Source organism: Astyanax mexicanus, chromosome 2 (genome assembly GCF_023375975.1).
Source record: "Astyanax mexicanus isolate ESR-SI-001 chromosome 2, AstMex3_surface, whole genome shotgun sequence".
Lineage (NCBI taxonomy): Eukaryota > Metazoa > Chordata > Actinopteri > Characiformes > Acestrorhamphidae > Astyanax > Astyanax mexicanus.
In genome coordinates this window covers 15964712-15978688 of record NC_064409.1, presented here as the reverse complement: position 1 = coordinate 15978688, position 13977 = coordinate 15964712, and the positions used below count along the sequence as shown (strand labels likewise).

At 37.4% G+C, this 13977-nt stretch overlaps 1 protein-coding gene across 3 annotated transcripts in view; it reads right to left on the bottom strand.

Annotated features, from left to right (window-relative positions):
* large1 (LARGE xylosyl- and glucuronyltransferase 1) overlaps window positions 1-13977 on the bottom strand; it is a 364426-nt gene that overhangs the window by 59671 nt on the left and 290778 nt on the right. For all 3 annotated transcript variants that reach the window (XM_049473482.1, XM_049473490.1, XM_022671307.2), the window contains exons 3-4: window positions 10823-11127; window positions 6869-6951 (exon numbers count right to left, since the gene is read on the bottom strand). In XM_049473482.1, coding sequence (XP_049329439.1) covers window positions 6869-6951; window positions 10823-11127 — 388 coding nt within the window. The remainder of the gene's footprint in view (window positions 1-6868; window positions 6952-10822; window positions 11128-13977) is intronic.

Genomic DNA, 13977 nt, shown 5'->3' with positions numbered 1-13977 from the left:
CATATTATGCAAATTAGCAAAAAATCTATATAGACGGAAGTGCATGGTCCAAATTGGAAAGTTGTTGGTATTGACCCAAGGAATCCATCAAAAAAATGAAAAAGAAAAAAGAAATTTGAATGTAGGTCTTATGGTTTTTGAGTTATTGAGAAAATTGTGAAAAATGAATTTCCTTGTTTATAGCGCCACCACTTGACCAATCGGTGCCATTTTTGTTGTCCACCGAGATGCACTGATCCTACATCTACCTACCAAGTTTCATTTCTCTATGACTTACGGTTTAGGCTGCACAACTGTTTTTACAGGAGAAAAAGAATAATAATAATAATAAGAAGAAGAAGAAGAAAAATCTTAGCAAAAACAATAGGGTTCTACGCACCTTCGGTGCTTGAACCCTAAATATTAAAATATCAGTTAATACTTAACGTGACACATCCGATCTACGTAGATTTTCTGTAGATTTATGACTAGTTTGCCCATTTGTTTGTTTCTGTATTTATAATGATGTGACATTTGCTGAAGTAAGCCTGGAGAAAGGAGCATTAATAGTGCAGCACACATTAATGCTTCTGCCTATAGATCAAACAACCTGTAAATCATACATCCCCTTCATCACCCTATAGACTCACTCTCGTTTCTCTCGCTTCTAGGCAGTGATTAGTGAAGAATCACCTTCACCATAGTTAACCACTACATTTAAATGAATGCAATAATGAAAATAATAGTATTAAAGAAGCTTTGTTTAACAGTATATATTAAATATTTTGCAGTTTATTAATCAATATCTGATAACTTTCTTCCATGCCTCATATTTCTTCAAACGCACCATACAAAACATGAAAGAAAAAATGTGATTATTAGCCTCTCTTCCTTGTTAAACAGTGCACTGTTGAGATTCGTAACGAAGTGCCGGAATTAACAAAAGGTTCAGACAGAGCAGAGCAGAGGCTGGAGACCTTGGAGCCAACCAAGTTTAAAATATCGCTGTACTGAGTCATAATTCATCCAGAGCATTCTTAATGCGATGCACGCATGTAGATTTAGATTTATGACTAGTTTGGCCATTTGTTTATTTCTGCATTCATAATGACGTGACATTTGCTGATGAAGGTGTGGAAAAAAAAAAACAGCCCACAGTACAGTACAGGCCCACAATACATAAAATATTGTCTATAGATCAAACAGCCTGTAAATCACACCATAGACATACACACACATCCCACAGTGATTAATAAAGAACTCTTCCTCTGAATGTCTGGTAAGCTATGGATCGCTGCATTCCTTGGATTTTAGGATGTCTGGTCGGACGATTGATTAGAAATATTTGTTAGAGCCAATCATTAAGAACATAACTTTACTGCATCTTAATTCATCCACTGTATTCTTAACCCTTTAACTCTGCTTATATTTAGGTAGAGCTTATTTTAAGCCACTATATCTTATTAAAGAACATGTTTGCTGGTGGGTAAAGAGTATTAAAATCTAGTTCCAATTGTACTAGAGGTGCTAGAGGTTGCAGTAAAAGCCTTGAAGTAAAAGAATGTCGATTTCACACGTGGAAAGTTTTTTGGTGAAATTTGGAAAAGTAAGAATATATATTTATTTGTATATATTACACACGATTAATTTGAAATTAGTAATGCATTATTTTTTGAATGAAAGTTAATTTCGCCACTAAGTTGGACCCCAACTTCCGTCGTAATCGGCCAGCCCATTACTCAGATTTATTTTTCCCTGGAGCAGATCGCTTGTGGTGAGAACGTGATCTGGTCTCGATCTGACCCAGCTATCAAATATACTTCTTTTTAATTGAGCTAAACTGCTGATAAGGCTCAGTTTAATCTGATATATTAGCCAGATGATATACTGCTATGAACAAACACTGTCTCTGTTGCTCCATGCTGTTTACACACTAAGAGCACACAGTATGTGCAGCACTCACTGCCACATGTCCCACTGAAAACTTACTTTTACTTTCTTGCTCCTGCGCTAGACAGCTCTGACCAATCACAACAAACAAACTACCTTCCACTACCAGATCAGGAGAATCTCTCGCTATCTTTAAGAAACTCCTGAAGACAGAGCTCTTCAAAGAGCACATACTCTCCTAACACCTCTAACACCTCTAACTACTTCTAACCTCATTTCCTTCTTCCCCTCCTTCACTCCTCTGTCCCATTATTTCCCTTTGACCTCCTTTAAGCCCTATCTAAAGATGTTTTTACCTTTAACTATTACTTTTGTAATTCACTATTGTAAGTCGCTTTGGACAAAAGCGTCTGCCAAATGTAATGTAATGTAATGTAATCAGAGGAGACATGTTTTCACATGGTTTAATGATGCGCATTTTGAAGCTTGTGTGAAACCAAACCAAACAGAGGGAGAAAACGCTGCAAGTAAACAAACTCATCAACTAATCCGGACCAAAGAAACCAACTACAGGTGTTTATACTCAGCAAAATAATTTTTAATTGAGAAATCTTTACAACCAAGTTTCCTCTATCAAATTAATAATGCATTCTTTGTTCTTTAGCATCCCACATTGGCTTTATCTCCCCATTAAACATACAATTATATACTAGTATTTTAATAGACACCACTAATATAATAATAATTTTCAGAATCATTTTTTATTTACATTTAAATGTCCACTATAAAAACTTGCGTCTTAAGAAGAACAAGTGTGATTAATCACAGTTAATCATAGAATATTGTTGTGATTCATCTAATTACATTTTTTACTCGATTGAAACCACTAATATTTATATATAATATCATTTATATTATTGTATATATAATGTATAAATAACAAACAATATAACAACCAACGTATAGGAGTATATAGAGGAGTTTGGGGACTTTTAGGATATCACTTCAATGTGCCATAATTCAACCAGTGCATTCTTAATGTGACGTAAATAGATTTAGTAGTAAATAGATAGAGGTCTAGCTCGCCCATTTGTTTGTTTCTGCATTTATAATGACGTGACATTTGCTGAGGAAAGCATTAATAAACAGTACTGTACAGGCCCTCTGTACACAATCCTGCCTATAGCTCAAAGAGCCTGTAAATCAAAAAGAAAAAAAAAAGAGAAAATGTGCACATCCCATTAATCACCCTATTGACTCATAGCTCTGGTTGCTATGCAGTGATTAGCGAAATTCCCCCTGAAATTCTGGCAGGCGAGGGACCCCTGCATGTCTCGCATTTCAGATCTGGTGTGTTGCACTAATGATGATAATTGCACTATTGTTTTGCTTCAATAGAGTCTGGCAGGCCGAGCGGGAGGCGAAGGCTTCTGAGGGCTGAGATCTGAGCGAGCGCGGCCCGATGCCTGATGCTGGAGACAGGTAGGAACAGAGGAGAGACAGAGAGAGAGAGAGAGAGAGAGAGAGAGAGAGAGAGAGAGAGAGAGAGAGAGAGAGAGAGACCACCGCGGCCGGGTATGTCGCAGACACTCTCTGGAAGCTTCCATCAGAGTAGCTGGTGATAAAGAGAAGAGCGTACTCCTTCAGAGCTTCTGGATGTGCAGGTCTTTCTGCTCCTTTTTCATCCCGTCCTGCTACATCTCACTCCACATCTCTCTCTTCAACTCCACAAAATACTTCTGCCTCCTCATTCAAACGCTCTGAAGCTCTAAAGCACAGCAAAGGTGTTATTTACTGCTTCTGGCTGATAACGAAGTGCTGATGGGATGCACTTTCCTGAAACTAAAGTGAGCAGAAGTGACTGTGCAACATAAATCATACGGTCTCACCACACACATATTGTTGCTGCAGTTGCAGGAATGAGTGCAAGAACAGAGCATCACACTGAAGAAAAATAAATAAAACAAAGAGTCTGGATTTAAATGTGTGGATTAAGATATTTGAGGCAACATTCTTACACTTACAAGTAGGCTATCCATTTTCTTGTGCAAATTTATATTTATTAGAAACTTAAACTACAAAAACTCCCACCCTATTGTAGCACAACTAACCAGGGGCAGAACCACACCGTAGAGATCATAGTGCAATCACATCCGAAAGGGGCTCCTTATGCAGCATTAAAAACTCCCATCACCTTGGATCTGATTCCTTTAGTTTTCCAACTGTTGCTGCTGTACTTATGATTGTGGTTGAATGCGGTTTTGTGTGGTTAGTGGTGTTTGTTAGCTCTGTTTTGTCTGGTTAGTGGTGTTAAGGGCTTGTCCTCTGCTTCCTCCACAAGATACACTAGTTTTACACATTCTACAAATATTTAAGTTTGGGTTAAAACAGTAAAAACTAAAATAAATAAATAAAAATAAATAAATAAATAAACATGGCCTTAATGGTATTCTATGGCTGTGAATCATTAGTCTCATCAATAGTTCCATCTAGAACAATTATTACAAACAGAAAAATGCTTGACAAGCAATGGATTAATACCTCTCAAAGCATTGACAAACAGACAAGGAAATAAAATTAGAGAGAAATAAAATTAAGTCAGTATAAAATGAGATTTAGATTCATATGTTAAAAAGTGAAAAACGTACATAAAATGAGATATAAGGTTTTTGTGTGATAATGACAAAACACAGACTAGGTTAAAGAGAAACTGGTGATGCAAATCAGAACTAAGAATGTTTCTTGTTTTTTGTAACTGTCTGGAATTGGTTAGTTGTGAGTTTAAATTATAGATAGTGTTGTTTATAGAGTCAACAGGTAGGATGGAAAATCTAGAGTATGACAGATATAAACAGCTTACACAGATTAAACTAAAATATATTGTTTATCAACAGCCCCTGGCCACATGATTACTCGTGAGATGCACTCTGTCGGTGGCCCACTCTAGAATGTCTACAATAAAGCCCTAATTTTTTAACTTTTAACTAAATGTCTATGCCACAACTTTTCAGGGTCACCTAATGTCCCACAGCTGGGAAGCAGTTCAAAAACTGCTGCCAAAGTAAAGCACTGCCTGAGCCACAGTGATCCAACCTGAAGACAGTGTAAATGTTTACACCGGACCTGTATAAACATTCCCCGGCAGAAACGAGCGAGCAACCTCAGCAATTTCCCTCACCAACCTAAAGATCAATGTTAAAACTGCATATATAACAATGTTTATGATTTCCCGCCCGCTGTTTACATCGCTCTGTCAGAATAATGGCTCTGGCAACTCTGCAGAAGTAAGTTTAATCCATCAAATCAATGAGGCGTGCTGCATGGAGTGCACTTCAGCAACTGTTCTAAATATTGCAGATGCTTTAGACACTCCATTAAAATTACGTCTGCTCCACTTCCTAATTGTTTAATTGAAGTGACTAACAGCTGGAAATAGCACACAAACTCATTACGAGATTCTCAACCAATGATCTGCTGTGTCTTCTTCAAGAATCTACAGTAGACTATATAGGTATTATGGAATTATGGAATTATAGAATTATGGAACTTTAAATACTGTGTATAAAGCCATCTGATTTCACACTTGCCACTGTACTGGTAGTATCAGACTATCAGTGGACCCTTCTTGTCATATATATATATATATATATATTAAAAAAAATCACTGGGCCTTGTCATTGAATTCTTGTTTCTCTGTAACACTTGAATGATGTCCACTAAACAGTAGAGGAGTAAGAAAAATTGGAGCATCATTATATTACATTTTGCCAAACTGAGTCTCATAAACAAAAATTAACGGTTTATTTGCAAAGAATGGGGCCAAAAACTGGTTCATTTTCTGAACTAGACAGCAGTGTTGTACTGTGTTGTTTTTCTAATTTTCTTAATATCTGAAATGTGTTGCTCTGAGGATTTGAAACATACAAGTTCAGCTTAAAGTTTTTATGAACATTTCCTAACCTTTAAAAAACACTTCTTTTGTGGTAATTTCAGCCTCTGCAGCGCCCTTATAGGTTCAACTGTGCTATAGGCATGGATGATGTGTCACAATATGCAGATCAGTCAATCAATTCTCCCTCTTGCCGCGCCTCTAAACCATACATCACCCAGTGCCCCTCCCAAACTAACCCTCCCCCCCCTTTTTTTTTAGCCCTTTTCAATTGTGAGCTAAGGGTGGAGTCAGCTAAAATCAGAGGGTTTAGTGCCAGTTTAAAGACTCTCCATCCTCATACTAACACTAACACTACTAGACATGCTGTAAACAAGCCAATAAAGAAGAAGATGCCATCATGTTTTTTTTTTTATTTATTTTTTTATTTTTTTATAAACCCACCATAAATGAAAAAACAGCAACTTTAAAACCAAACAAAGTGATATATTTGGCTGAAGACTGAATAGCAAACATTTTACTTTCAGGTTTTCATAAATACTGCATTTTTTTAATCACTGAAGAAGTAAAATGTTTTTTTTTGCTTTACATGAAAAACTAATTCAAAACTACAATCTAAACTACAACTTAAGCTACAATCTTAGGGTGAATAATTAAAATATTTGTTGTATCTCTTGTCTATAGGCTTCAAAACCAAGAATACAATATAAGAATACACTACTGCAACAAAATGAAAATTACATTTTATAATTGAATACTATATGAAATGGCACACCCGTAACTGAGATATTTATTAAAAAAAAAAAAAGAAAAGATTTTTTTTCACCCATCTCGGTCCACTCTGTCTATAGAGGTGCTGTTTTTAATGCAGAGATCATTCCACAATAGGTTAACAGGTCAAAAAACGCACCTCTATACGTAGAGTGGAAACACAAGAAAACACAATGGATGAAATCAAGATCAGCAGAACTTACTGACTTAAGTCTTTGTATTGCAGGACAAGTTAATATTGTAATAATCGTGACAGGCCTAACAACACGCTTATACAAACTAATTACAGATACATTACATTACTGAATAAAAGTGCATTCTACTGCAATATAAACTCACCTGTGGAACAGCACAGACTTGACCAGCGTCACCACATCTCTGCTTGCGTTGTAGCCTGCGCACACAATGGCAACGTGGATGGTCTGAAGCAGAGAAAAGAAAAAAAAAAAAAAAAAAAAAAGTGAACAAAAACAGCTAATGCAGCATGACACTGACATTACACACAACAGCATTACACCAAGCAGACCAGAACTAGCAGCTCACCACTGAGAGCATGGAGCCTGGGTTATTAGCAGAGCGTGTAGTGTACTGCACTTTTCCCAGCTCTGGATAATAATGTGCGTCTCCCATTGTGCTGCTTCACTTACAGCCTCTCTCAACATCTCCTCCAGCTGATGCAGAGCTATGCTAATAGGAATCTTTCCCTCACCATCTTCCACCATCAAACCACTTCAGCTGACTGACTGAACAGGAGAGGCGTCTCTAGAGGGGCCTTCATCGCACCGCTCCGGATATAAGCATAAAAAAAAACTGTAAGAAGGAAAAACACTGCGTGCCCACCTGTGGATTTATTTCTCCACACAGCCGAGACGAGCACAGGGAGGGGTATAATTGATCCTGACCTGCCGGAGAGGGTTATCTGCTCTCCCTCTCCCATTCTCTGCTGCTTTGCCAGTGGGCAAGTATAACCTAGCTGTGTCTAATCATCAGGAAATGAGACAGTAGAGGCACACACACACAGACACACATATAATAAGCCTCTACACAACATCCTCTCTCTCTTCCTCTCTCTCATTCTGTCTCTCTATCTATCTACAGTGGCATGAAAATGTATTTGCCCCTTGTTTTTGCATTTTTGTCATACTTAATTTTTTTTTTTCAGATTATCAAAAATCAGACAAATATAAATTCAAATACAAAAAGCACTTTTTGAAATGATGATTTCATTTATAAAGGGGAAAAACTATCCAAACCAAACTAGCCATGTGTAAAAATGTGTTTGCACCCCAAAAAATGAACTGTGATTTAATCACACTTGATCACACAGACCTGTAGAATCGAGAAACCACTTAAACAGAACCTGTCTGACAACATGAAGCACATAAAAGATCTCAAAAAACAACAAATTATTCCCCAATTAGAAAAGAAAGTTAGTAATAATGTTAGATAGCTCTACGCTAAACTTATTTCTCTCCCCAGTAACATTAGCTAGCTCCTTGCTAATGATAGCTAGCTCTATGCTAACCTTATTTCTCTCCCCAGTAATGTTAGCTAACTCGCTGCTAATGTTAGTATGTTAGCTAGCTCACTGCTAACGTTAACTAGCTCTCTGCTAACGTTAGCTAGCTCTCTGCTTACTCTAGTTTTCTCCCTGGTAATGCAGCTAACTCACCACTACTATCCACTATGCCACTAACCTTAGTTCTCTCCCTAGTAACCATAGTTAGCTCTCCACTGTTGTTAGCTAGCTCTATGCTAACCTTATTTCTCTCCTCAGTAATGGCAGCTAACCTTAGTTCTCTCCCCAGTAACGTTAGCTACCTCGCGGCTATGTAAGCAAGCTCTCCGCCAACCTTAGTTCTCTCACCGGTAACTCACCGCTAATGTTAGCACATGATTTCCCACCGGCAGTAAAGGCACCATCTAAAAATGTAATACCTTCAGCAAATATATAGTAAATTTAAGACAATTTAAGACCTTAATCATCCACATTTTAAGGACCCGCAGGAAACCCTTCTGTATTACACAACATGTGCATGTTCCACTGTAAAACAGACTCTAAACTGCTCTGTTACCTTCTGAGAGGCATGTTTACTGCAGCAAGCTGTGAATAACAATGTAAGTAAAAAGTAATGGAATCCAGGGGACACAAGAGGGCGCTCTGTCAGAACACAGAGTTACAAAGAAAGATTCAGAACTGGACTGTTCTTAGAACAGCTAATATATATATATATATATATATATATATATATATATATATATATATATATATATATATATATATATATATATATATATATATATATATATATATATATATGCCAATAGCTTTTTTATTGTAAGCTTGGAACAGTCTCAATTCCAACACACTCATTTTTCTAAGACATATTTTTTTTTAATAGTGTTATTTTCTCAACAATACCAACATGCCTGGAGCACCTTGGAACAGAAGTTGCGTCAATCAGCTGTTCAGGATTTGATTGACAGCTCCTCTCTGGCACAGCTCTGGCTCATAACCAGCCTCCAGAGATTTAAGCCTCTGTAGGATGTAGGATGTCTGAATAGAGCATGAGCCTTGGAAACACATCCAATTTGGATTTAATACAGAACTGCAGCCAAGCAACGCAATCAGCACGGCAAATGTAACATGGAGTAGAGACATACAGCGTTTAAACACATGACTTGCCGAGGCTACAGCACTTTAATCACCTGGACGATTTGTTAAGACTAAAAAGGTAGATCAGCAATGAATACTAATGTATTTTAAGCTCGAATACCAGTGAAGGTGTAGTGAGTGTATCTAGACACCTGACTGCATGTGTTAAAATCAGTATATAGAAAGCTTAAAATGTTTACAAAGGACTAAGCTAACACCCAACTAGGTGAATTTAATAATGGTCGATAATCAAAATTAATGTATTTTTGGAATTTTGTTTATTCCAACTTGCACACTTCATAAAAAAACGTCTACGTCAGCTACTTGTTACATGGGTTAATATAATCAGTATAGAAACCATTTTTTTTAGACTCAGCTCTAGAAAGAGACTCTATGACCCCAATCCCATTTCTCTTTTGTATTCCTACCCCTTGTTTCCAAAGTAATCCTTCCTATTGAAGTTACAAGGGAATGGGGTGAAATCCTACCACGAAGAATTTGAAGAATCAAATACAGAAATATAGCATATTCCTTAAATCCTCTGTGATGAAGAACTGAAATGAGATTTTATTAGCTTTAATTTATTTAAAATTCTTCTGTTTCACCTTAAATGCTGCAGCCTTAGCTGTCAGTTGCATTATTTAAGGTAGAATAAGAAAGATAGCTAGCTACAGTGCCTTGAAAAAGTATTAGGCCCCCTTTTTAACTTTTGCCACATTTTAGGCTTCAAAGATATGAAATTGTAATTTTTTGGGACACAATCGTGAAGTGGAACGAAGTTAATTGGATATAAAAGACTGAAAAGTGGGGCGTGCAATATTATTCAGACCCTTTTCTTTCAGTGCAGCAAACTCACTCCAGAAGTTCAGTGAGGATCTATAAATTATGATCCAATGTTGACCTAAATCCTGAATCCAATCGAGAATCTGTGGAAAGAGCAGAAATAATATTGCCCCGCTTTTCAGTTTTTTATTTCTAAAAAAAAAAAAAAAAAAAAAAGGATAAAATGGCCAATAAATTTAATTCCACTTCACGATTGTGTCCCACTTGTTGTTGATTCTTTAAAAAAATAATTCAATTTCATATTTTAATATTTGAAGCCTGAAATGTGGCAAAAAGTTGAAAAGTTCAAGGGGGCAAAAAACTTTGCAAGGCACTGTAGCTATGGAGATGAAATAATACAATTTTTTCTTAGGAAAGAAAATGGCTATAAAACATTGAAACTACCCATTGTTCTATGGTAATATAACGGTTATTGTAATTTATAACAAGAAAAAAGGTCAACTTCGTGGGTTTCTTTGGTCGCTTGTACAGCCATTTTGCCAGTAATACTCAATAGTCCTCTGTTTGGAGTGTGCTTCAAACTTCACCAGTTATTTTAAAAAATGTGTTCCTTAGGAAACCAAAAGTAATTTAGTGAGTGGTCCTTACATTTACATAATGTCCTTACATTTGTAATTAAATACTTTACAGATTAAAATTCTGAATGATACAAGCATGCCATCATTTGGTTGCCATTGCTACACCACATTGTGAAATATTGAGACAGAGAATTAAGATTAAGAACACTCAAAAATCTTTGGTATCACTTTTTGAATGTCTTGTCCTCAAAAGATTTTCGCGGCCCTCAGTCTTACCTCACATTTGTCAACAACAGGCTGCTGGATGCAGCTGGAGCTGTTGCCTGTGGTGAACACCTTCTGTGCCTCGCTATCACCAGTCCCTTCCTCTGTGGAGTGTGGATGTGACTGATTCCCATGCTGGCTGTTGCTGTGCTGGTTGGAGTGGGTGGGGTTTTTGGGCGGCTGGCTCAGCTCTCTCCTCAGCGCTCGGTTCTCTTCCTCCACCTCTCGAACCCGAAGCTCCAGAGCCTGACGCTCGCCGGCGCCACCGACCAGCGTGGAGGGCTGGAGCTCCAGTGGAGACAGAGGCAGCGGCTTCACTGTGGAGAAAAGAAAGATAGAGAGAGAGTCTTTATGCGATCCCAGGAATTACACCTGACCGAACACTCTAATTGGCAAATAAATCATTGCAAATATAGTTGCACCCAGCAGGAAGTGTCAGATCGTACTGCTAATACTAATAGAAGGGAAGATAAAGGTTACTAGGATCAATAAATTATTGAAAATTTAGACTGATTTGGGCAAACCTTGGTCATATCAATTTAGCTACACATACAGAAGTAGTGTGTAATGAACATTACAGACATTGCGGCATGAGGTTGTAGAGGTTCCTAATGGTGTCCTGGGATAATTTAATCACAAGCAGCTTAAATATTCCCACAGTTCCTGTTTATTTTGCGGTAGGGGTGAAGTGTTCATAATCCATTTAATAGCATCCCACGCAATTTAAATTGGGGATCGGTCTGATTCTTTGTGGTTCTGGAGACAGCAGCGTAATGCAGATGAGCATTGTCCTATTGAAATACGTATAGCCACTGGTTGCAAGACCTCATTAACATAACGTTGGGCTGTCAAAGTGCCTGTTAAGCAGATTATAGGTGACTTGGCAGCATATGAAACAGATGATACCCACACCATGACGGCAGGCACTCTGGAAATGTGATTCGTGACAACATACAGCTCATCTTGACATTGACATCTTGATGCTGCCTCCTAACAAATTCGTTGGTTCCATCACCAAGACAAAAGTGTTATTCGTTACTAATGATGACCTGCAGCCATTTTGAATTACACAATGACAGTCTGACCAAGTTTCATCATTCCTGATGCAGGAATCCTTCTGGATGCAAACATTTTTGTCAATATTAGGGCTGCAACAGCTAATTGATTATATGGCAGCTTAACCAGCAGTTCCAAAACAAGCAGCAGTTTTAGTCAAGCTAACGTAATGTATCTCACTTGCCTGTAGCAAGTTTTTAGTTCCACCTTAAATATGGCGACATTTACAGGCTTTTTCAAAGATTTTTTAAATTTTTCTGACTCTGGAATTGCCATTGAAAGTGTTAGAGAATCACTGAATGAATTACATCACTCTTGTATATATTAAATAATGATAATGATAAAATGTATGTAACTGTTTTGTTAATTCTTCATGCAAACACTAATATTTAAAAAAAATGTAGATTGTGTGTCCCTTATACAATTAATATAATACAACATTAATACAAATACAACTTGGTTTATTAAATATAATTCACATCATTATAACATTCAGTTCTAATGTCAGTCACAGAGGAGGTTCTTAAACATAATCTATAGGGGGAATGCTGAGTTAGGACAGTCAGTGTGCCTGGCCAGTAATTTCCAATTAGTAGTCAGGACAGCGTGGTGATGCGCCGCACGCCTTGAGAAACATGAATGGTATTCAATCAATTCCCTGGCTGCTGAAAAGACGAACTATACTGACCAGAAGTGCCGAATAGAGGGAGGCTCAATTTCCCCTCAGCACTTCAAACATCTGTGTGCATGTGTGTGTATACGAGAGCAGCAGCGGAGCGACTGCAGGAGGGGAAGAAGCCCACATGCTCTTACAGCACTCAGGGGAGCAGTGATAAACTCTGCGTGAGGGTAATTCTGAACACCACAACTCTGTAATTAGAAACAGGCTCGTCATACAGGCCCGGCAGCAGAGAGCCCATCTTCTCTCAGCCTGAGCTGAAACCATGCGACTGAAGACACACAGCGACAATGATCTCGTTATGTCTTCACAAACAATGTAACTAAATGACCAATAGAATATATACAGCAACATTATGCAGAAACTATGTCTTATTATAACAGCTTCAGGATCAATCATGCCAATATGCCACTGACTGTGATCAGGAACAAGAGCAGATTCATGAACAGCAAAGAGTATCAGCGGTAAGCACTACAATACAGATTAACATTTACAAATACCACTTCAAACTTTACTGTGCAAACACAAGCCATAAGTTACCAATGTCCAGAAGTGGCCTTGATTTGTCTGAGGCATCTAAAATTGATCTTTGCAGGGCAGAAATGTAGTTAAACCAGTTTTTTCCAGATTGTTTATGAAGAAAATGGATGTGGTGTGCTCAAGACCAAACACAAAAAGGATCATCCAGACTGTCATCAGCTACAATTTTAAAGGGCAGGGTCAGTCATGGTATGGGAATGGGTCAGTACACTTCTGCGAAACTCCAGAAATTCACACCAAGATCTAGGAGCAACATATGCTGCCTTTAGACATTATTTTATCAAGGGATGTCTTGATCTAATTGATTTTTTTTACACTGAATCTAGGTCATTTGATTTTGAGTATCAGTCGATAGCGAGTCCCGATCCGATACTAAATAGCCATATAATATAGTTTCCATTTAAATATGCATCTTTTCTTAAATAAATAAACTAAAAAAAGGCACCCACCAACAATTCTGTGATTAATCATAATTAAGATTATGCTCCATTTTTGAAATGCTGGTAGTTCTGTATTTCTGGGAGGGAGACAGTAATAATATATATTTTTTTTACTGTATTATAATATCCATGTTAGAATATAGTAAAATTATATGCATTTCAAATTTAGAATTCTTTAATGTGCTTAGTTGCTGAGTTTACCACAGCTTTAACAGAGGAAATAAATGCTAGTGTAGCTGCATATAGAGAAACTGTTTGTGTGTGAGAGTGAGTGAGTGAGAAGGAGAGGGAAAGAAAGATAGAGAGAGAGAGACTAGATAATTGTTAAATAGCTTGCTAGTAGTAATGCAAAACCACATGCTGTCTCCAAAAGTGAATATAAGGAGAATTTGAAACTATTTGGAAGCTCCCATTATTGTGACAGACCTTAAGTCGTGCTACACAGACTGCAA